The sequence below is a fragment of the Dreissena polymorpha genome, chromosome 10 (genome assembly GCF_020536995.1).
Source record: "Dreissena polymorpha isolate Duluth1 chromosome 10, UMN_Dpol_1.0, whole genome shotgun sequence".
NCBI classification, from domain to species: Eukaryota; Metazoa; Mollusca; class Bivalvia; order Myida; family Dreissenidae; genus Dreissena; species Dreissena polymorpha.
In genome coordinates this window covers 77,124,390-77,150,864 of record NC_068364.1, presented here as the reverse complement: position 1 = coordinate 77,150,864, position 26,475 = coordinate 77,124,390, and the positions used below count along the sequence as shown (strand labels likewise).

The 26,475-nt window shown below is 34.4% G+C and overlaps 1 protein-coding gene across 1 annotated transcript; it reads left to right on the top strand.

Moving 5' to 3' along the window:
* Positions 1 to 18,775: 18,775 nt before the first annotated feature.
* LOC127846891 (uncharacterized) lies at positions 18,776 to 25,840 on the top strand. The gene is made up of 2 exons (XM_052378310.1): positions 18,776 to 19,326; positions 24,649 to 25,840. The coding sequence occupies exons 1-2, from the start codon at positions 18,989 to 18,991 to the stop codon at positions 25,673 to 25,675; spliced, it is 1,365 nt and encodes a 454-aa protein (XP_052234270.1). The 5' UTR covers positions 18,776 to 18,988; the 3' UTR covers positions 25,676 to 25,840.
* Positions 25,841 to 26,475: the final 635 nt, after the last annotated feature.

Genomic DNA, 26,475 nt, shown 5'->3' with positions numbered 1-26,475 from the left:
TTAGGGTCCTTGGTCATTTGTATACATGTTCAGTATAGAAAATCACCTGCTAACATGAAAACTTTGGATTAAATTATCAAAATAAAAACAATGTTGCAAACTGTGTTTATATTAATTGGTAAGTATTAGTTAAAAGACGACGTTTTGTGTGTCGTAAATCAACGAGTTTTCTATACAACAACAACTACTTCTACAACCACGTCGGGATCGATCTATCTTGGTTGTTTTTTTTAATTGTAAATATTATACTACATGTACATGTATGTACTTGTAATAAATGTAATTTTATATGAAAATCAGGAAGTCAAACAAAATTAAATTGATCGTTATCTCGTAAAACGCGGAGTTTCCCCTGCGTTGCCAACGCCGAGGGCCGCCGCGTCGGCTTATCAGTTTTGCCGATCGTTAACCGCCGCGTCCAAAATCATGCAAACGCCGCGTAAAGCGGGATTTTCTTAATCTCCCTCCAGGTCGAAACCCGCGGAGTATGGAGGGAAATTGGGGAAAACGCGTGGAGTGTACTGTATATTGCACTTTTCTACTGTAACATGTGGTACAGGCATGAGCCATCCATCCAATCAGCAAGGGTTATTTGAAGGGGTGGGTTTAGAAAATCGTCCGAAGAGAAGAGTCAACCAACCAAAAATGGAATAAGAGATATCTTAATTTTATGATTATTTTGATGAGAATAAAATGCTGTGTGTTTGTTGTAAGAATTATTCTGCACCTCAGATCTATAGAACACTTTGTTAGTAATTTAGTTACGAATCACTTGGTATTGTATTCTACTTAAGAAAAAGAATAAATAGCACTTAGAAATTATTTAGAGACTTGTCTTCTTTAATAGAATAGTGTAATAACAGTGACTACGGGACAATTACAAAAACTGTAAGTTTTAAAGTGTATTAAAAACTTAGGTTACCATTTAAATGGAAAAACTTATAGACACTATAAATGCTATATTTTGTTTGAGTCAAATGAAACTAATGGACTGAATGGTTAAGGGTCACATGGTTTATGTAGATTTTATAAATCAGTGTTTTTTTTCAATTTTGGGGGAAGTGGGTCGGGTCCCCTGAGGGGAGGAAAATTCACGCGTAAAAGGGGAAAAGGGGGAAATTTCTATGCTTAGCTAGGAACAGTACAAAATCAAGTTTTAACACTATAATTTACCATACAGAGGGAGAAAAACATAATTCAAACTCTTTTATTCATAAACATGTTATGTTCATGTTCAAAGTTCAACATTTCTGGGCTTTTCAGCGAATTTATCAATTATTCTGGTGACCTCCTCTTCACCAAGTCTCTCTGTGTGCAGACAAAGTCTGATCAGGGACTTCAGTGTAGCTTCCCCAAGCCTGTTTCTCTGTGGCATGCAAAGCAGGTTGAGCAAACTAAACAGTCTTTCAACACTCTCTTAAGCGGACGTTTCTGGTGTTTCACTGCCGGCATTTGAAGAAGACTGACTTTTAAGTTGTACTTGTTTGAAAAGAATATCAATTTATTTTTAAGTTAAAACAGTTTTGTCAATTTTTTTACGATAGCTTTTGTTGTTGTGCGACATGTTGGAATACGTATGGTTTGCGGTAGATGTCGTAAAGCGAAAGTCGTGATAGTGTACTACGTACAGTTTGCGGTAAAGGCTAAAATAAAGTAAACACGCGGATGCAGTTCAGGAAAATTGTAGTAAATTCGTAACGAAAGACGTATTTAAATGAGGTATTGATTAGAATTGAATAACACTTCCGAGAGGGGAATTTTAAAATTTTTGGGGGAAAAATGTATACTCTAAAGATGGGGGAATGGGGCCGAATAACGCCGAATATTTCATTAAAAAACACTGTAAATATTAACATACTATGCACCATCAGTGCCCCTAACATGCAAAGCCAATCGGTTTATTATTTTTTATGTTGACTTACATCCTTAATGTTAGTTATGATCCTGAAATCTAGATTACATTTCGCACTCCATGAACCACATCCTTTTAAACACTTAGACCAAAACTACTTATAACTTGTTATACTCTGAACCGGCTTGTCACTTAGGTTTCGCAAATTTATTTATAGTGTTGTTAATGCAAAGTGATTCTCTACAACAGCGGTTTAAATTTGAATGAAGTTGTATAAGCTGGTCACAAAAAAAGGTTGACATAATTTGTATAACAAAATGACTGTTAAATATTCTTTGCTTTAATATATTCATTTCATCTTGTATTGTGGTCCTCTAAAAATAGTTTTAGCAAATGTGGTTATTTGCCTGTCAGCTAACCAACTGAAGGGATCGACTTATTTTTCGTGGGAATGTTACGAGTTAGCTATGTCGTGGGAACGGCTTACTTAGTACAGGGAAAAAAATGAGATAGAAAACAGAGGAGTGCAAAACTAAATAAAAGAGGAGTGCAGTATATTGTTTAATGCAATCCTCCTTTATTTAATGCACTGCTCTTTTTTCATTGCATCACTCATGTTTTTAGTTTAGCATCCCTCTTTTTTCTCGCGTTCTCTTTACTTAGTTAGTCATTTCCACGACTTTTTTTCCACATTTCCTACTTGTTCCATCGAGGTATTATGTCATGGGAACGAGATAAAAAAAGAGGATTGCATTTAAAACAAAAGAGGAGTAAATGTCACCTCTATGGCTATGTACATCAGAGATCTAGATAATATATTTTTAAACCTCAATCATGTGTCTTAATATCATGCCACTTGAAATAAAAGAGATCCCAGTGGACACAGTTTTATATACCATTAATTGACGCAATATATTTAAAATGTGCTGAAATCATTATGTTATTGATAGTATACTTCAACATTTTTGACGATGCTGGAACAGCATCGTCCAAGGTATGATAACCATCCAAAAAAAATTCACAATGGCGACCTATGTAAAAGACCGAGCCAGTTATTGAGATAACTCGATTTTTCAGTTACTTCTCTTTTGCATTCGCCACTGCGTAGGAGATTGCTCGTCATTGATAACATTCTCCTAGCAGAGTTGTCGTTCGTGTTTCAACATTCAACAATGGCAGCCCCCATGAGAGTCTCAATTCAAAACTTTCTTACTGCATAAATTGGCTTGTTTCACTATTTAGAAGCTGTCATTTAGGATATATGAATTATTTATTCACTAAAGCTCCGCTTATGACAACAATAGTTGGAATTCGAAGGATATATACTCGATGTGAATGAAGGACTTTCTGGATCGTAACAGCTTGACACGGCAAAACTGGCATACTGGTATTTTTAGTTATCAATATAAGTCACATTGTGCTTTATAAATTGTATTCGAGCATTTTGCGACTTATTGAATGACTATGATACCCGATATCAACATTTCATCGGGGATTTGCAGATCACCAAGCTGTCCTGAAATTCAACATTGATTTCAAACTCTTTACTGGTTTGTACTCTTTCTTAGTGTAAGTATTTTTTATCATTTTCAAGTTAAATGTACTGTGTCACAGTAAAAGAGACATTAAGGCGATTGTGGCCAGTTTGGATCTAGATCAGCCTGCAGTCGCTTGAAAGCTGTTTGCTTAAAAGAGTTTTTCCAAGTAGGTATACTTAGAGTACCCAGGGTACATGTAAGTATACTTAAGCGTACCCGGGGTACATGTAAGTAGTACCAGAGCCGACAATGACCAATCAAGCTCCATTATCCCTCATGAACCGACTCAAAAAACCGAGTCGGCAATATTTGACTTCATTTTTGGTTTGGTTGCTCTCGAGGGATCGAAAATTTCAGAATCTTCCTAAAAGCCCTACGGGTTTGATCCCCAGAAGCGACATTGAAAACTAGCATACTTTGTTATCTAAAAGGCTGCTAAACCTGATATACAATGATAATGTGAATTTTCTCTCACATGATGTTCATCAGTCATATTATATAAAAACTTACAGCAGTAGTAAACAACTGGACAATAATTAATGAACGCATCTTTCATTTGTCTTTGACACTTTGATTTTAACATGGCCTAGATTTAAATATGTGACTGGATTTTACCAGCACTCTTGCAACAGAGCTAAAGTTTAAATGTACCATTGAAGATCACCTAAATCCAGATTTGCTATTATAGACGTGTGGAAAGTTTTAAGGGTGTGACAAGTAAGCAAAAATTGGTCATTACCCAGAGGCCACAACTGATCTATGACTGTATTAAAACAAGAAAAATCTGATTTAGATTTCCTTAGATAGTTTAATAAAAACTAAGTTCATAAGCCTGGTAACAGTTTAACTGTAATTCTACCAATGTGTCACGCCAGGGCCTTGAATTTGAAATCTAGGACATGCATGGCCATTTCTTAAGAAATCAGGACACAAAATTGTATTTTAAGTCCTTAATTGACCTGGCTATAGTTCTCAGATTATTATAAGCTCAATCAGTATATTTATATCATTATTTATGCTTTGTGTATTGTAAACATATACACAATCATGCAGTTACATGATAGCAATAAATAATATCAAAGCTACCTATACTATAAAGGTCATTGACAAAGCCTATGGTCAAAATGTGAACACATTGAGTGTAATTGCCCTCTCGTGCCAGCAAAAAGAACACTTTGACATGTTGTCATTTTTGACAGTTCTACTTTCACTTTCATTTTGTGATATCAAACTATTAACAATTATGTGGCTGAGAAAAATATCGCCATTGCTTTTTATGCCCCCGGTAGGGTGGCCTATATCAGTTGAACTGTCAGTCAGTCAGTGTGTCAGTCTGTCCGTCTGTCCGAAAACTTTAATGGCCGTAACTTTTTTAATATTGAACATAGCAACTTGATAATTGGCATACATGTGCATCTCATGGAGCTGCACATTTTCAGTTGTGAAAGGTGAAGGTGAAGGTCATCCTTCATGGTCAAATGTCAAATATAAAGCGTCTGTCTGTCTGTCCGAAAACTGTAACATTGACCATAACTTTTTCAAAATTGGCCTGCATGCGTATCTCATAAAGCTGCACATATTGATTGGTGAAAGGTCAAGGTCATCCTTCAAGGTCAAGGTCAAAGGTCAAATTTTGCAATATTGAAGATAGCAACTCCATATTCGGCATGCATGTGTATGTCATGGAGCTGCACATTTTGAGTGGTGAAAGGTCAAGGTCATCCTTCAAGGTCAAAGGTAAAATATATGGCTTCAAAGCTGCGCAGCAGGGGGCATTGTGTTTCACAAACACAGCTCTTGTTTAATATATTTTCTGCACATTTCTTCAAAAAACTTACATCAATACACGATTTTCTTCGTTAATTCAATCATTCCTGACAGACTTGTGTACATATTTCGCTTACATTTTGACGCGCGTAGGTAAGACCGCATTACCGCTTCCGAAATGTGTATTCATACTATTGCCCTCGAGGAACTTATCTGATGTTTGACGGAAAGGGCCGAAAATGTGCGAGTGTGGGTCAAGTTCCCCACAGGTACTTCTTTCCCGTTCCCCCAATTTTTTTTCCTTACCTAAAATTTTTCGTACCCAATTTTTTTTTCGTACCCAATTTTTTGTTGGTACCCAATTTTTTTTCGGTCTCAATTTTTTGGTTCCCAAATATTTTTTCGTACCTAAATTTGTTTTCATACCCAATTTTTTTTCGCAAAATTTTTGTACCAATTTTTTTTTTTCGTACCAACATACACAATTGTGGTGATGTAGATAAACTTAACTTGATGCTTTTATATCCATCCTCTCAAAAGCATCGTCACACCAGTACTGTCAGTACTTTGACTCTATCAGGTATAATACTAGAAAAATGAACTTGTTCTGTAATTATATTTTCGCTAGGTTATGTTTTTGTAATGTTCTTGGTGTTGCTAACCCTTTCCCAAATAAGAAGCAAAGTGGAAATGGCTTTTGCAACCATCATACAACCTGAACAGCCTGTGAGTAACTCGCATGCTCTTCAGGTTTTATGCTGTTTGCTGCTTATCAGTGGCTCATGGTTGGAAATGAATCCTTTAAAACTTAAAACAAGTAAGAAATGTATTGTATTTAATTAAACTTTCAAAGGGACTTCAAATGAGTCAAAATGTGTATCTAAGTGGTGAAGGGTTAAACTACATTCGGCAGCAATCATCTATACACAACATGTAATACCTTTTAACGTAATATATTATTTGATAAAATTTTAACTTGCTGACTGACATGAAAATTACGTGTACGTATTTTAATATTTTCATCAATAGTAACTTTGCATAAAACAGGGATCCTACATTAAGAAGTTAACATTGACTTATCAATGCCAACTTGAAGTTTAAAACACCGAAATTGTAAAATATATAGAAGCTTTTAGTTGAATTTGCTATGATAACAATTGTAAGAATTTAATATTCATCCTCTACATATACACCATCTACGCACTGCAGCAGGAAGATTTTAATACTAAGTCATGTCAGCACACTTTAACTGCTGCTTGAAAACCATTAGTGTTCTTTTTAACAAGGAAGATTATTGACAGCTGGTCGGTTGATTGTGAGAAGTGTTCAATCCTAGCTAAGTGATGTCGGAAACATATATAGAATGAACAATACCCTCTTTGCACTTGACAAAGTATTTTGCTTTTATCAAATAAAAACCCCTGTTTAGTCAACAAGTTTCTTTTCAGAAGATTAAATGTGTACGCTTTTTATTGTATTATTATAGTGAAACAGCCTATTTACTAATATGTTGAATAAAAACCCTGTTCACAGTGCTCTGTTAATTCATACACATATGCACCTATAGCTTAATATGTTCTTCTTAGCTAACCCTAACACAATGTGTTGACTGTGTGCTTTTGTGATGACATTTTGCCCAATGTTAAACATGCATTGTCCGTTGTCAAAATTGTACATGGTTAACACACTAGAGATTATTTTTGGTTCCAATATTCATGAAATTTTTTCAGAACATTGGTTTAAATAATAAATTGGTCCATTACAAAACTTCGTCCAAAAACTATATTGCTAGGTCAAATTAAATGAGAAGTTTCTGAACATTCTAGCAGTAACATTTTTACCAAATTTTCATGAAACATGCTCAGAACCCTTTTTCTAATGGTATAGCTGCTGAGTTTGTAAACGGTTCAGGTCTACTGAAAAATATTGGTGCTATTGGGCTAAGACGTATTCTTTATGTGGATGTTATGAAGCTTTGTGAACAACTTAGAAGCCTTTTTTCCAAATCATCATAACGCTTATCAAAACAGTTATTATCATGATATTTTAGCTGAATTCAACAGAGTTTCTGTCCATTCCATAATACAACTCCATGTGAAAGTAATAGGGAGAAAGTATATCAAAGTTTTTTTTGGTCAGTCAGTTTGTCAGAAGTTTTGTCAAGGTATGTTTTCAAAAGGACACCTTTATATTTCTCAAGTTATCAAATTACATTTTTAATACATAATTGATATATCATCGGAGACTTTTATGTTCAAATGCCTGTATCCTGTGTTCTGTTTCTGATGGAACTGCTTGTCCACAACCTGCTCAGTCTGGCCAACGCTGTAGCAGTTCTTATTAGGACCTCAGCGGAATTGGTCCATCCTTGGACAGGATTGCGCCCAAGTATTTTGAAACTGTTCACTTCTTATAGCTTCTTGCTGTTCATGGTGATGTCTGCAATGGTGTTGGTTGACCTCCATCCCATATACTCATGCTGTTTCATAGTCTGTTGGTGTGATCTTGAAGTTCACTGCTGGTGCCACCCATGAGGTAAATGTCACCAGCGAATCTCAAGTTGGAGATTGGTCTTCCACCGATGAAGGTAGAGGTGTGTTGGTCATGGAGAGTCGCCTCTATTATCTTCTCAAAGAAAAGGTTGAACAGGACGGGAGAAAGCAGACATCCCTGACGGATGCTCACTGATGTCCTGACTCCTGAAGAGGCCCTCCCTGCTGTCCATTGAGAAGAACTGTAAGGTATTTCATTGATTCATAGCCAGTGTGTCTAGTTTAAATATTGATGGATATTCTTCTGTCACTGTCACTCTTAACTATCAGTTTCTTAAAATATTAGTTTTAACAGCAATTTTCATACCAGTTTAGTGTAAATTTCTTGATTGTTCGATTAATAAATTATGCTGTTTTGAACTGTTTACTGGTTTAAATATTTTATTTTCGATTACTGTGTAAAAGTGTTGTGATTGGTCATAATAGTTCAGTGTTCTTTTGTTTATTTTCAATGTCCACTGACCAAGTTATTTGACCGAGTTCTTCTTGGGATACAGCACTTATTCTAGATCATTAAAATTTTGTTCCCTAAAAAAAGAGTTGATCTTTTTCGCAAGTGCCTTATTCATCTGCTTGCTTAAATGTTATGATTGTGTTCAGTCTGTTAACATTTAAGGCCTTTCACTGTTAATGATTTAATTAGTAAACTCAAATTGCTTGCCTTATGTTTTATGAATATGAAGAATGAGTGTCTCTTTAATTATTGTTCTCCAATCTTCATACATACAGTGTAACTTTAAATAGATAATCATTGTTAACCAGGTTTTCCGAATTATTGTACTCCAATCTTCATACATACAGTGTAACTTTAAATAGATAATCGTTGTTAAGAGCTGGTTTTTCAAAGGAAAAAACTGGTTATTAGATTGGCGAATGTCGGCGGGTTGGCGGGCTGGAGGACGGGTGGAACAAGCTTGTCCCGGCCATAACTTTGTCGATCATTGTGAGATTTTAAAATCATTTGGCACATTTGTTTACCATCATTAGACGGTGTGTCGCGCGAAAGAATTACATCAATATTTCCAAGGTCAGGGTCACACTTTGAGTTCAAAGGTCAAAAATGGCCATTAATGGGCTTGTCCAGGCCAAAGCTATGTCATTTATTGTGAGATTTAAAATCATTTGGCACATTTGTTCACCATGTGACGGTGTGTCGCACGAAAGAATTACGTCAATATCTCCAAGGTCAAAGTCGCCTCAACAAAAAATAGATTTATTTTGAAATATATGGGATTAATTATAAGCAATCAGTTCAGTTTGAGTTGTCTCCCTTTATCATACTTTTTTTCACATTGAAAACCTGGTTTTGTGACAATTTTGTCCCTTGTTGTATTGTAGTTTTATTTGAAGAAATATAACATTTTAAATTTAAACTGCAAATCTGGGGAAAGTTTCATTTATTGCAAGTCTATATGAGTTTTTGTAAGTATTATAAACATTGTAACAAAAGAAGTCATTGTCTTTTATGATTTTCTTTTTAATTCAGTAATATGGTTCAAATGATGTCTTCACAACACAAGGAGCAGGTGTCTGATAATGTTCTTAAACTATTTTATCACGTGCTATACCCTGTTTCCAATGTTATACAACCATTACATATTTTTTTATATTACACATGTGTAATACAACATTTTTAAGCGTTTTCATTTGCTTAGTTTTCGTTTATGAAACCAATCGACTTTTGTTATTTTGCTTTGTAAAAGCCGAGGCATTCCAAATGACGTCAGGAAATGTAAACAAAATTCGAGATTTATCATTATGTTTGCGTAAATATTTATTTAATTTGCTCATTTAAAAGCATGTGATAAGACTGATCTGACACTCGTTGTCACATCATACCACATTTTATTAAACTCGTCAGGAAATTCGTTAGTAAGCTCGCCAAAGGCTTGCTTTCTAACAAAATTCCTGAACTCGTTTAATAAAATATGGTATGATATGACAACTCGTGCCAGATCCTATATAACTAAAAAATTCAAATAAGAAATAGATTACACATGGTAGGAAATTAATCGTGGTAAAAGGTGAACATTCTCAAAAGAGCAAGATCTCTTTATCCCGTAGGTTTTAGAACTGTCTGCAAAAACGTCGTAAAATCCAGTTATTGTTAGTTAAAGAGTCAGCTTGTTTAATAAATCCTATATTGCTTGTATTCATAACAATCCTTTTATAAACCAACATTATCTTTGCACCCCAAACATATAGATTTGTTTAAAATTGAAAAAGTTATTTTTGGAATAATATTTAGCACCATGGCCATCAGCCTTAAATAATGTAATGTATTGTATAATAAGACTTGAAAACAGTATTGTTAATGGGGAAATTATATGCTTCTTTATAGTGTTATTTTTACAGAATGTTAATGTTTTTGTTGAGATTGATTATAGCAGTAGACGAAGCATAATATTCAGTACCTATTCATATTCAATGTAAGGAAATAATACTTGGTATTACAAATCCAACAAGATGTGTTTGTGAAACACTATGTCCCCCCCCCCTATATTAGACCTTTGACCTTGAAGGTTTCTCTTGACCTTTCACCACTCAAAATGTGCAGCTCTATGAGATACACATGCATACCAAATATCAAGTTGCTATCTTCAATATTGCAAAAGTTATGGCAAATGTTAAAGTTTGACGCAAACAAACAAACTGACAGGGCAAACACAATATATAAAGACTGGGGGAAATATACATTAATGATCTAAACACATTGCGGCTAGAGATTGACGGTATATATTTTATTGTCAGAGGACATTTAAAAGACCTACACAGTATAGATTTGTAAATAGTATTAAACACAGATTTGACATACCGGTATACACAATACAATTAAAGCAGATGAACAAGTACGGGTCTGGTCAGTTTGTTAAAATATTTACTTATGTCTCCCATAATGATATGAACACTGTATTATGTGAATTGGGAATAAGACATCAATTTGGGAATAAATTGTGTTTTATCAAAAGTGCATAATATGCAGTTTTATATGTTGCATTTATCTAGTTTTACAAATTATAATTAAAACATATACTTGCATATATAATAACATTATTTAAATTGATTTTACTTAAAAACTGGATTTTTTATGAATTAAAAAAAAATCCTCATGAAATGAAACTGTGTCCATGCCACGCATGGACACAGTTTAAAAATACACTTTAAATGATACAAATTCAATCACTGTTAATGAAAAAGTCATGGAAAATTTCTTATTAAGCTTAAATTATAGATAATATATTACAAAAATATATGTAGATCATGAAATGAATAGTTTTGTTTGAGAAAATAACCAAAATGATGTCCATTCCCAGTTTGATGTCTTATTCCCAATTCACATAATAAAGTGTTTATAACAAATCATCACATATTAGATAATTTAATTCAGCATGTTCTAATTACTTTTCTTACATGCAACATTTTATTTATAAATGCTATACATACTTATGTTCAAACTTAATTTAATTTGTATGTAAAAAGGTACTTTTTTGTACAATTCTTGAAATAAAAATTAGATTTTTACAATAATTTTAGTAGACCATTATATTTATGAACCAATCAAGAAGCTGCACATGAAATACTCTGTATATAAAATACCAAACTAATATATAAAATACATATTACTATATGCAATGCTCGTATGTATGTAATGTTCTAAAGAGAAAACAAAATTTCAAAAACATTAAAAAATAACTTTCATGTTCATCTTGTTGCAAAATAAACTCCATTATTGAGATTCAAATGTAGAAAGTTAATAATAGTAAAGTGAAAATTCCTGAGCTCCAACCGGGGATTGAACCACGGTCTTCTAAGTGGTAACCAGAAACTCTAGCTGCGTCGCTTATAAGCAGCTAGCTAAACAGCAAGGCTGTTGGAAATTGCTTAATTTAAGTACAATATAAAATATATATTTTACAACACTTTATTTCACTCCTTTACTAATTTCATCATTGTTGACGGTTAAAGTGTATCTCGAAAGTGAATGAAAATATGACCAAAAAAGTTACCGGTACTTGCACATTGGTACATACTCATTCCAAATCACAGGTGGCGTGTGAATTAATGATATTAATTAGTGAAACATCATTTTGAAAAAATAATAATCAAATTATAACGAAATGTCAACTTCTCTGAAAAGAATATGTCACTATCAAATACATATATCGTTATAATTTCGTTATTTTTCATTCAAACTGTGTTCCAACCAAGATGCTTATTTGTTGAAATCATAATTGTATGTCCCAATTTGTGTTATAATTCATCATGATTTAAGACAAACAATGTTTTAAAGTTCTGGATGGGGTTGTAGAAATTCACGCTGATTTGTTCATGCTGTAGTAAAACTCTTTGTTGAGGTAAATTCTCATTTTGAAGATTCTTTAGGTCAACACAGTTTGGCATGATACCGTCTGGGAAGTGGTCTGAAAAAACCTGTCTATAAAACATTGGAATATAATTCTTCTGGCTATTTGCTCTTTCCCAGTCTGTTTTTGTATAATTACTATATTAGTCCTTTGGTAATTTTTTCTTTTTTCAGAAAATGTACTGACTCTGCTTATAAAATTGTGGCATTCAAAGATGCAGCAGTAGTATTTTCCTAGTGTTTATATTGAAACCAGAAGTAGGTATACCGTCCGGCAGGAACAACAACTCTGTCAAGACGGAATTATGAAAATCCGGAATTACTCAATTGCAACAAATTAAGCAACTTTATTCATTGAAATTTAGAAACCTTATATTATGATCCTGCTTATAAATTCATGTTGGGTTGGTGGCTGAATTCATGGTAAATTTAAAGAGTATTACTCTTAATACGCAAATGATTTTCTTTCTATAAATTTAGATCGATGTATGCTTTTATAGTGGCACTGTGGATTGCACTTGGTGTTGGTCTGGTCAAAGCTCAAGTCAATTTTACTGATGTAGAAATATTTGTTCCTCTAAATAACTTAAATCATGTGCAATCTGTACAATCCATTTAAGATCAACATTTTGGTAATGGCGTCATAGTGATAATAATAGCTTTTGAACTAATTGCACGTTTACAGATAGTTAAATAATTTCAATATTACTAATAGATTTTTACTTGCATATAACTGAAGTGGGGGCCAGAGTTATTGGTGTGAAATAGTGATTTTATTGAATATGCAAGTTCAAATGAAGTGTCATAATTTCAATATTGAGGAACACTTAAGTTATTTAAAAAGTGTTTGGCAAAGAGTTGGTCAAACGTGGTCCATCTTTGATAATAATGAGGTTCTCAAGTACATGTTTAGCTCACCTGAGCACAAGCTCACCTTGTGATCGCCTTGTCTGTTGTGTGTTTGGCGTCGTGCGGCGTAAATATTTGCCTTGTTTACACTTTAGAGGTTACATTTATTGTCCGATCTCCGTGAAATTTGGTAAGAAGATTTGTCCTTATGATAACTTGGGCGAATTCGATAATGTGTCTGGTTGGTTGAAAAACATGGCAGCCATTGGGCTGGGCATTTTACCTTAAATGGCTATATTAAAACCTTGGTAACACTCTGGAGGCCACATTTATTGTCCTATCTTTATGAACCTTGGTCAGAAGAATAGTCCCAATGATATCTTGGACGAGTTCGAAAATGGTTCTGGTTGGTTGAAAAACATGGCCACCAGGGTTGGGGCATTTTTCATAATACATGTATGGCTGTAGTAAAAACTTGTTAACACTCCAAACGTCACATTTATTGTCCAATCTTCATGAAACTTATCAGACTATTTGATATCCTGGATGAGTAAGAAAGATGGTTTTGGTTGGCTTTTTTCCTAATGTGGCTATATATTTCTTTCGTAAAACCTTGTTAACACTGTAAAGGCCACATTTATTGTCTGATCTTCATGAAACTTTGTCAGAATTTTTTTCGCAATGATATCTTGGTCAAGTTGCAAAATGGTTCCGGTTTGTTAAAAAACATGGCTGCCAGTGGGCAGGAAATTTTTCCTTATAATTACGGTTTTGGTAAAAACTTGTTTACACTCTTAAAGTCACATTTATTGTCCAATCTTCATGAAACTTGGTCAGATTTGTTTCAATGATATCTTGGATGAGTTTGAAAATGGTTCTGGTCTATTGAAAAACATGGCCACAAGGGGGGCTTGCAATTTATCCTTATATGGCTATATTAAAATCTTGTTAGCACTATTTAAGTTACATTAATAGTTCACTCTTCATGAAACTTGGGCTGGACAGAACATGTCAGTTCCTTTGTATCTGAGGTGAGCGAATTTGGGCTTTTCAGACCATCTTGTTTGTTATAATCTGTGGATTTTCAATATGTTTGAGTATTTTAAATAAGAAGTCTGTTACCGATAATGATTAATTTTTATAATTATTTTGATAACATGAACTATTAATCCATTATTGGTCTTAAATTGTTATTGTAATTAGTGTAGCTAACTAACTATTGTTTTACTAAGTTGCTTTACAAATTAATTGAATTTATTTCACTTTCAAATGACTTTGCAACTTTAAATTGAAATTTATTATATCATACAAAAAGCAGCCATTAGTGTTTAAGTGAATGTATAGTTCTTCAATAGGTCTTTCATACAAAGCTATGGGTGCTTCTTTGATCCTGTCATTGAGAATTAAAGAAACGTACTTGGTGAGAGCCGTTACGCCTTGAATATATTAAACATGATATCTCTCCCCAGTGAATTCCGTTCAGATAAATGGCCATGCAAGCTCAATATAAGATATATTATACCTATTAAAAGGTTACTAAAATGAAAATAACTTTCAAATTAAAAATAATTGACCAGTCGCCAAATACGCGATTGCACCGCCCACTGAGTTGTGTTTTCATAAAACGCTTTATCCATTACTCCGACAGTCTTTGTTTGTCGTACACTGTTTGTCATACACTGTGGCCGCAATAAACGAAATCTGATTGAGTATTGCTTGAGTTTGATTGACAGCTGGTGAATGGTCAATTGTGTGTATATGCCCCCAATAGAGTCGCATATGGCAGTCTCACTGTTCACCGTCAGTCCGTCAGTCTGTCTGTCTGGAATCGGTTTTAAACTATTTCAGACATTGACCTACGTTTTGGTGTAAGAGTGTACCTACATTACCATGGAGTTTTCTAGCCGTTTTTGCAAAAGAAATCTGGTTAAATAGAGTTTTGTTTTTATCGAGAAAAGTGGCAAATTTGGGAATTGTTTGTATCAACAAAAAGGACCATTTCAGGATTTTTTCATCATCAAATATTGACACAACATTTATTTTCCTGGCCATTTTTGGAAAACATTTTATAGATTTTATTTATATATCATGTAGGATGTTTAAAAAGTTAAATTGGGATATAGAGTCTAATAATCATAAGACACTTATTTCTAAGTGTCTAAGGGGGGGAATGGGGAATTGGGATTTTTTTTATAATTTTGGGTTTGGATTGGGTCCGTTTGCTTTGGGATCGGGTCTGTTTTACGGCCTATTTTACATAGCAGGAAAACCCCTAATTGACTTACAGATCAACTTTGAGTTTCGTTCTTGAACATTTTGATTTTTGACGAAGTAACATGACTTGGACTTGAAACTTTTCTCTATAATAGATCTAGCTGCTGTGCAGTTTCAAAGTGCAGTAGAAGGCATTGTGTTTCACAAACGTAGTTCGTGTTTTTAAAATTTACTGGTTGATAATTTGAACGGGCAAAAAAATTCAGCAAATCCATATTGTAATATATTTGAATACTGTTAACCGGTATTGTGATAGGTATTTGATACACTGAGAGCAATTTGAAACAAGCAAATTTGTTGATTTGATATCCTCCACCATAACTAAAAAGTGTTTGACCGGCTGACAGATGGGCTGACAGCAGACGAACGGACTGATGGATGGACAAACAATGCCAAAATTATATCCTTCTGCCTTTGGCGGGGGATAACAAGTGAATTTGTTGAATTGATATCCACGGCTATAACTAAAAGGTTTGTGACACATGGATGGAGGGACTGACAGACTGACAATGTCAAAACTATATCCCTCTGCCATTGGTGGGGGATAAAATTTGTATGAAAAACTAGAACACTGATGGTAAACATCTTGAACATAATATATCATAATATTAGTTGTTGTCTAACGGTAACGTTTTTTTAATGTATAATTTGCTGTACAAACTGAATTATTAAATGTATGAAAGTCAATTTGCTTATTTAAAAGTAATTTATACTATTTTTAGTTTGATATGTACTTACAAAAACACAACTTTCCAGGAGGGCTATTTTTTTCATTTTCATAACTATATGCAAAAAGCAGCAGTTAAAAATTATTCGGCTTCGCATTTTACAATAATATTCAGCTTTCCATTTTTGAGTATCAGCTTCAAATGTTTGCATAATTTTATTTCCACAATCACAGTTCAGCATTTTATCATATGGCCAGTTTGGGGTGTTTTGATTGGTTAGGTGGTTCACCATTTTCTGGGCATGTGCGCACTGATTTCCTGCCCTACACAGTGCAAAAATCACGATATGTCAAAAAAATGTAGGTTCAGCATTTTGAATGGGGATCATCGATATACCACCTAAATAACTGTTTATGAAATGGAATACTCTTATCAGATAATAATATCCATTCACAAGCTATAGCTTCAATGGATTTTGATGTCTATTTAAAATCAAGTTCAAATAATAATGATTTATTAGTATTACTGCTATATAGGATTTCATAACGAGGCTGAATGTGTAATGGTCTTTTCCTTCGCTAATGCAAATTTTGGACAATACCAGTTACCCATTATCTTAAAGGGGCCTTTTCACAGATTTTGGCATTTTTTAACTTATTCATAAAATGCTTTATATTGATAAATGTAAACCTTGGATCGTAAAAGCTCCAGTAAAAAATCAAGAACAAAATTAAAAAAAGGAAAAGAACATTGCCCGGAGCAGGTTTCGAACCAGTGACCCCTGGAGTCCTGCCAGAGTCCTGAAGTAAAAACGATTTAGCCTACTGAGCTATTCCGCCGAGTACACATACTGGACGTATTTTACACCTTATATAAGCAATCTTCGTAGTTATACAAAATTTAACGACAAAAACAGAACTCTCCAAATTATTCAATCGTTTCGCGTTGCAACGCTTTATAATTTTTAGGTTTTATAATCGTCAAATGATGCATATAATGGCTATATTAGAGCATGGTAAATGTTCAGTATTACTGTTTCCTCACAAATATCATAACTAAAACGAAAATTTGCGAATCTGAAACAACTTTTTTCAATTTTGTCAATATACCAAAGCGTGAAAAGATCCCTTTAACATAGATAATTGCTCAAAACAAAGATATACAATAGGCGTATAATACTAATTACATAAGTGTACCTAAGTACAATTATCAATAGTATCAAATCGATTTGACAAGAACAAGGTGTTGAGAGTGGGATTTAAATCACTTTGGTCAAAACAATAGACACTATGTAGACGGGGACATTTTTTACTAGCTCACCGCATTCCGGAGGATTTCGGATATAGTCGCTGTATCACGGTTGATATCGGAGGTCTTATTTTGATGTTAAGAGTGATCACCCATCAATAGTAATTTGTGCTGGAATTTTGGGGTTTTAATACTGGTTCCCTTTTTGTAACGTGAAATATTATATAATGACTGTGTATGCAGAAAAGAAGACTAATTCTGAATCAGAGACGCAATAGCAATCGACTTATGAAGTACTATAGATCCACAAAGATGTTAACAACTAGTTAAATTCAGTAGCAGCATTAAGTCAAATGCACATAGTTAAACAAAGAACAAAGAACATCTTTAGAAATAGCATTAATACAAATTTCGAAAGTTTAACTTCAGTTGTCAATGACACACACAAAGTAAAGATAGATAAATTATGAAGTGATTATAAACTTATGAATATGTGGCATAGAATATGGAATGTTTGCACATCAATTGTAACTAGAAATGTCGCGGCAGAGGCCGACGCGTATGTCCACGCCGCATGTTTGACCCAGGGGTGCCCCAGGGTTACTGGTAATGGGGCCATGCATAGTTGAGATTGGCCATATTGTTATAAGAGAAGTTCAGTATCGATTAGAAGTGAATCAGTGTAGAAATGAAGAAGTTTTAGTAAAAGGCAATTTTGGGTGGGTGTGACCTATGTGGGAGGGGCGCCCCCGGGTTGGTAATGGGCCATGCATAGTTGAGATTGACCGTATTGTCATAAGAGAACTTCAGTATCAATTTGAAGTGAATCGGTGTAGAAATGAAGAAGTTATAGCAAAAGGCAATTTTGGGTGGGTGTAGTCTATGTGGGCGGTGCGCCCCATGGTTGGTAATGGGGCCATGTATAGTTGAGATTGACCGTATTGTCATAAGAGAGGTTCAGTATCAATTTGAAGTGAATCGGTGTAGAAATGAAGAAATTTTAGTAAAAAGCAATTATGGGTGGTTGTGGTCTAAGTGGGCGGGGTGCCCCAGGGTGGATAATGGGGCCGTGCATAGTTGAGATTGACAGTATTGTCATAAGAGAGGTTCAGTATCAATTTTAAGAAAATCGGTGTAGTAAAGAAGAAGTTATAGTAAAAGGCAATTTTGGGTGGGTGTGGTCTATGTTGGCGGAGCGCCACAGGGTTGGTAATGGGGCCATGCATAGTTGAGATTGACCGTATTGTCATAAGAGAGGTTCAGTATCAATTTGAAGTGAATCGGTGTAGAAATGAAGAAGTTATAGTAAAAGGCAATTTTGGGTGGATCGGGTCTATGTGGGTGGGGCGCTCCAGGGCTGGTAATGGGGGCCATGCATTGTTGAGATTGACCCTATTGTCATAAGAGAGGTTCAGTATCAATTTGAAGTAAATCGGTGTAGAAATGAAGAAGTTAATGTAAAATAACCTAACAAAAATGAATGAAAATCTCTAAGAACCTACTTTATTGTCATTATAATTCTATGTTCATAACATGGCATTTATTAGAGCAATTAAAAATGTGGTGTGTTAAACACTTTGGGATAAAGTTTTTATCTACACAGCTTGTTTGTGCAGTTTAAAGTAATCAATACACTCAGTACCCAATAGTACGGTGACAGTATACATAGTTACACTGTTTGCTCCTATCATACAAGCGCCATTTGACAGTAAACTTGGTTGCTGTTTAGTTCAGTTCAAAATTTCATTTTACTTGCCCGTGTTAAATAATAATTGTGTGTGTTTTCTGGGATATTTATTGTAAACATATACTTGGACATAAATATTTCAATTGATTTTTGATTGTATAATCTTGTTTGTGGATAGTGAATTATCAAAATGGCGACATCTGCATTTTCTAGAAATTTTGATTTGGTTAAATATTATTGTTGTACAATCTGCAAGAAAGAACGGTCTGTAGAAATAGATGCAGATTTTTACTGTAAAACATGTCTTAAATACTTCTGCAGAAGATGTATAAACTCCCACAGACAGCATGGTTGGTTGTTTTTCAAAAAATCTCCTTATGGAAAGGATAAAATAATGAAGTGGCCACTTTCTAAGAAGATGGAGACTTCTCTTTTAACATGCGTCATACACAAGAGTGAACAAATAACAAAGTACTGCGAGGACCACAGTCAGCTGTGCTGCTCTAAATGTGTTGAACTTAATCACAGGTAGCTTATTGTTACTTATTTTATATCAGTATACATTATTGCATTGTATTACCTGTATGCAACAGGGGCGTCAGAAGCACATTAACAATTTCGGGCGTGGATGGGGTGGGTATGGGAGAGGGTATCCCCCTCCTGTTGGTGGGGGTCCGGCGTAACCCGGATTTTTTTTCAAATTTTAGCATCAAATGGCGCATTTTGGTGCGTTGCTATGCCTGATACCTGACCTTATACACGTCTATTGCAGGCAAGTGATCACTATATGTCGCAGTTTGTACTTTGTAGCAGGCGACACAACAAAAGGGATCATGTGGGTTGAAAGAACGTTCTTCAGGATTTTTTTGTGCCGCAATTCCATTTTAGAAATAAGAAATTTGTTGGTTGCAGGTTTGGAGTACATATATTGAAATGACACAAAAAGTGGTAAAAAACATTAAATAAGTTTTAAAAATTATAGAATTACTTCGGGTTATTACAATTAATTCAGGTATCTTGAGGTATCTTTAATTCTGTGATAATTAAGGACTATTGGATCAGGATGTCGGCACATTTGTTTCATGTCATACTTTCCTTTTTATTAATAGAAAGAAGCAAAGGCTTAGATCATACGGACAATTAAAGATTCCCAGGTTTAATTACTTAATAATTAAGGGATTATCGTTATAAAAGAGACCGATTAATTACCCGCGGTAACAACATAATTGACACGTAAATTTCTGCGGGCGAGTGATGACAATCAAAAATACACGTGTCATAACCGCGAAAGCATGAATACCTTGCTTTGTGGAAAAGATATTTTCAAATATATGTGTATTGAAATGATTTTTTTTAAATGTCTTTGATGAAATTTCATTTTTGCCGAAAATATTGGGGTGGCGGTCGCTGCCCAAGCCGCCCCAGCTCCGACGCCTCTGTGCAAATACCATCACCCATGTTAATTTGTTTGGATTATTCTATTATTAAGTTATATAATGTTTTCAAAATCATTTCTTGTGTGCAATTTTTTCTTGAGCTTTAATTTGTTTATTTGTGTTTGTTTGAAATAACATTTCAAAGTTCAAGCATATGGATTACAAGACATTGGCAACATTACAGCAACAAATGTAGTATATAGTATAGCAATACCTTAAGGCTTTAATCAACCTGCCTGTATAATGTATCATGCATATGTTCCTTTACTCTATTTATGGAGGATAGTTCACACTTGACGTTTGCTTGTTTGAGCCTGCATTTTTAACCTTCTCATTGTGACCTTTTCTCAGTTTTGTTTCTTTATCTGGTTGTTTGTTGTCTGTCATCAACAATTTGCATTGAACACTATAGAGGCGCCACATGTCTTGCCCAATACTCATGGAACTTTGTATTAACAGTTCCTGTAGATTAAATATACGTTCAATATTGCCTTTTCATCGATTTTTAGTTGGTCGCGTTAGATTGGTCGAGTAAATTTACAGACCTTGTTTTGCAAATCAATATGTTCTTAGAAGCCTTAGCTATGCTAAAAACTGAAACTCACTATGCTAGAAACGATTACCGCTGCCTGTCTGCACTGCAGAGGACGAATACTATGGAGCGTCTGCTCTACTACTCAGTGAGTGTATTTACCAGCTTGTAAGGCGACATTGGCCTGTCTAGTGTTAATCATTTACACCTGTACGTATTGGCTGCTTTCAGGGAAAACAGGGTTTAATGCATGTCAAATAAGATTAGCCTGTGCACACTGATTAGCCTGTGCACACTGATTAGCCTGTGCACACCGATTAGCCTGTGCACACTTATTAGCCTGTGCACACTGATAAGCCTGTGCACACTGATTAGCCTGTGCACACTGATTAGCCTATGCAATGCGCACAAGCTAATCAAGGACGACTGTGCAACAGCGAGCAACTTCAGTGCCTTCAGCGCTTTGATTATAATTTTGTGGCCGGTTTGTTGACATTTGTAGTTTAAATCTGAGTTTTCATGTAATTTCCAGACCGGGAAATATATGTCTTTGACCCAATATCCTGTGACCTTAAAATACTTTTGGGAATGTCTGGTTTGTCCGATCTTCATTAAACTTTTTCAGAGTTTTTTCTATTCATATAGCCACTAAGTTAAAAACTAGTTCCAGCTTTTTAAATACATGCCGGACAGAGGGACATGTTTCTTACATGCCGATGGTGATACCTTGCAAATACTCTACACGACACATTAAAAGCTCACATGAGCACAACATTCCCATGGTGAACTATTTTGATGAAATTTTGTCGTCCTTTGTCCATCATCAACATTTGCCTTTTGAACAACCAAGGACGGAATTTAGTGGAAAATCTTCATAAAATTCATTCAGAACATTTTGTCCTAAACATATGTCAGCCACGTTTCAAGTCTGGTCATGTGAGGTAAAAACTTGGTTACATGAAAGAACAATCTTGCAAACACTCTAGAGGACAAAAAAATTGCTCAGTTTTTTTTATGAAACTTTTTGTCAGAATGATATACTGAATGCATTTTAAACTGGGTTGTGTATGGTTTAAACAAATAGCTTGTTAGATAAAATAAAAAAAGCATGTGAACACTAAAATACCACATTTATTGTCTAATGAAACTTAAATAGTACCATTATCCAATTAAAATCTTAGCCAGATTGCAATCTTCCTGAAAGCTCAAGAAGAGTATCAGACATTCAGCCCAGCAACCATATTTTACAGACCAATACAATATAAATATGTATTCGCTTAAACATATTTATGGTATATCACAGCACACATACTTTTTAGCTCTACTGCAAAAGGCAGAAGAGCTTATGAGATGGCATGGTGTCTGTCTGTCTGTCTCTGTGTGTGTGTGTGTGCGTGCGTGCGTTAGACTTTTATTGTTTATCCGAAAAAGTTCACAGTTTTCATTTGATTCTTTTCAAACTTGTCCAGTGTCTTTATATTATTGAGGTCTCGAACCCTATTGATTTTCAGGTCACTGGGTCAAAGGTCAAGGTCACAGTGACTCAAAATAGTAAAATGGTTACTTTTTCTTGTTTGTCCGATAAAGTCCACAGTTTTCATCTGTTTCTTTTCAAACTTATTCAGTGTCTTCATATTAATGAGGACTCAAACCCTATTGATTTTCAGGTCACTAGGTCAAAGGTCAAGGTCACAGTGACTCGAAATAGTAAAATGGTTTCCGGATGATAACTCAAGAATGCTTAGGCCTAGGATCATGAAACTTCATAGTTACATTGATCATGACTGGCAGATGACCCCTATTAATTGTCAGGTCAAAGGTCAAGGTCACAGTGACTCAAAACAGCAAAATGGTTTCCAAAGATAACTCAAGAATAATAAGGCATAGGATCATGAAACTTTATAGGTACATTGATCATGACTGGCATATGACCACTGTTGATTTTCAGGTAACTAGGTCAAAGGTCAAGGTCACAGTGACAAAAAACGTATTCACACAATGCTGCCACTACAACTGACAGCCCATATGGGGCATGTTTTCCAAACAGCCCTTGTTTAAAAAGAGCAATATCGAAGCAAAAAGTCCAGAATGACTTCCCCTTGAATATAAGAAAATTTTGAAATCCCGCTTGTTTACGCAATTAATTCCACTGTTTTTATCCAATTATTTCCAAATTTGCACAGTATCTTTATATCAATGAGGGCTTGCACCCTATTGAATATGAGCAGTATAGAAGAAATAAGTACACAATAATCTCCCCTTAAATTTGAGAAAATTCTCCTTGTTTTCGCGATTAAGTACACAGTTTCCATCTTATTCTTTCCAAACTTGCACAGTGTTTTAACAGTAGAGCGATTCAGGCCCTCATGGGCCTCTTGTTTATTTAAGTCCATATCCAGCGACATAAAATTATACAAATATTTTATACAAATAAATACAAACTGACAATAATTATGCATGTTATTGGTAAAAAACAAATCATTCATTTGTACGAAGCACATTACTCACATGTATAGTCCATCTTCATGAAACTTGGTAATAACATTAAATTTTGTTCAAATGATATCATTGGAGTTCAAAACTGGTCATGTTGGATGTAAAACTAGATCACTAGGTAAAATTGAAGAAAAGGTTTGTTGACATACTTGTAGATAACATTTATTGCATATTTTTTTCATGACATTCGGTAAGAACATTTGTCCCAATCATATCTCAGACTAGATAATAAATGATAGGTGGGTGCTGTAGGGTGAAAAACTAGCTTAAAGTCACTATGTAAAACTTTATTGTAATAATTATAATATGACATGATGCCTACATTCTTTATACTCCGAAGAAAGTCAAGTGTGGGCTATTATGCAACCAATTATGATGGGAGCTTAACATTTTGAAACTATTATATTCAAAGAAATGGTTTCATAAATGGTAACATGCAAGATTAATTTGCCATGTTGGTGCAAAAATTGCTATGTGCCTTCTCATTTCAATGTCATATGATACCTTTTTGCACGAAGGGGGCAAATTATACTTTTGAAAAATCACTTGAAATTCGTCCATTGCTTTACATTAGACGGTAACAAGAATTTATCTCTTGATTAAAAATTATGGAGTTTCAATATTTGTCAATATACTTGTTATTCGTGTCGAAATGGTTGAGTGTATGTGTGTATGTGCTAGTCCATTGTTAATTTTTACAGTATTTAACAATAAGCATGAATTATCACATCATTCTTTATCTATTTATTAATGAAGCTAATGCCAATTTATGCAAGAAAGCAATTAGTAAAGAGAAATTAAGTTCTCATAATTTATAACCTTAAAGAAAGGAAAATATTATAGTAAAAGAGTCATATTGAAGGCTTATGCATTAAAACATATTTTATTTTATACTTTGATTGCCATTTCATAAGAATTATTTCAATACGAAACACTGAAAACACTGAATATCTTATTAAAAACACACTTTGTCCTGTGGCTCTTTAATCAGTATAATAATGATGAGTTAAATATACATAACTTTATGTTATACACATGCATTCTAGTAATGACATTACTTATAAAGAGTGGTAATATCATAATAATGAATAAATGCACAATTTGTTGTTCAATGCGATTTGCATTATTTCCCAAACACACAGTAGATAGATACATATTTATTAATATATTTTATTTTAATAATAATTCATATAGTATTGCCTCTAGAAAAGTAACATGTGAATTGATGTAACATGCATTGTTATTGTATGTGCCTATATATTTTTTTTGTTAAAATTCCCCTTTAAATTTGTATTATAATTAATATAGTTTCGGGGTAAACAGTTGGTTATTGGTCAGTTGATTACTATTCAATCACTTACTGTCTCCCGTGTGGTTGTTTTTCAGACTATGCTTACAAGTAACTCCATTACCTCAGGCTGCCACAGGGAAGTCAACCAACTTCAAGAACCTGTCTGTCAGCACGGAAAATACTCTTTCACAAATGAAACAATGTCAGACGTATCAGGAGGACAGAATGAAGTCTCTTAAGGTTTCATACAAAGAGCATGAGGGGCTTATTGTGGATGGTTTGCGTGTGAATATAGTATCTTATTTACGCGAATGTGAATCCAGCACAGTTAATACAACACATGAACATATCCAATACCCTATCAGTGAAATGCGTGAGGAAATCAAATATTTATTAGCAGATTTTGAGAAAAGCACTATTAAGGAGAAGAAAGAAGAGCTAAACCTGAAACAAGCTCCTCTCAAGGTTGTGAAAAACAGCTGCATCAGGCTTCACTATGAATTGTTCCATCTCCATGTAGCCATACCGAAAGTACTGGGTAAACCTGAACTCTCTTTTATTGCCAGTAAAAAATGTCTGGAAAATATACAAAAGTCTGATATATTTTTAAAAGAGAACTTTCCAAACCATGTTTTCACTGTGAATGGGAAGTCTGTGCACAATGTAAAAATGCCAAGTGATTCATACCAATGCTGGATCACAGCAGTATGTGCTCTCCCAAATGGACAGGTACTGGTTGCAGACTACAATAATAATAGAGTCAAGCTTCTGAACCAGCAGTACCAGGTGGTGAGTCACTTGGATTTCAGGGATGGGCCATGGGTATTGTGTCTTATCACACCCACTGAGGTTGCAGTGGCTGTGCATGATGAGGTCCAGTTTATCACAGTTAGCCAGAGCCAGCTTGCCAAAAGCAGGAAGCTTAAGTTACAACATGAATGTAGAGGTATTGCCCACAACCAGGGTGACCTATATATCTGCTCTCTTACTGCTCTGTACAAGTTCACATTGAGTGGCGAACTGGACTGCAGACTCTATGAAGATAAATCAGCTTATTCAACAGGTAAGAATCATGGTGGATTCATCCTAATAACATATGTGATATGTACAGAGATTTTCTAGCTATTTTAGGAAAAAGAGTCTGGTCAAATTGATAATTTTAAAATTGATAAAATGGCACCTTTGGGAATTTTGTTACCGACTAAATGGACCGATTTTTTCTTAACAACAAATATTCGGTCTTTTCGAAACTAAGGGCAAACAAGAGTTGTCTCGCAATCAGGTAGGTATCGGGTAACAAGTAAACGAACCAAACAAAAACAAGTTATTCATCTCAGATCTGTGAAATCGTAATATTGACTGTTCATTTCAATTTATGTATACAGTTATTTCTTTATTGATTGATATACTTATATACTAGTTTGTGTACATTAGTATTTTAATGCTGTATTGCCATATAACTTTGCAACCAAAAGCTTTTCATCAGTATAAGTTAAGCACTGTTACAACCTGAAGTGTAATAACGACCTGAATTGTAATAAACTTTATTACATTATTACAATTGCGTGACAACCTGAATTGTAATAACGCCCGAAAGTGTAATAAACTTTTTTCTTGCTTTAAAATTGCATCTGATCGCATTTCCAAACACAGATTATTGCAAAATATAATGCATACATGGATATAATATATATATTAATAGGGTAATATGACCTATGAATGACAAAAAGGTGTTCTCATACAAACTCAATTGTAATAAAGTTATTACATTATTACAATCGTGTGTCGACCTGAATTGTAATAACGCCCGAAAGTGTAATAAACTTATTTCTTGGTTTAAAATTGCATCTTATCGCATTTTTAAGCACATATTTTTGCAAAATATAGTGTATATATGTATATAAAAATGTATTTTAATAAGG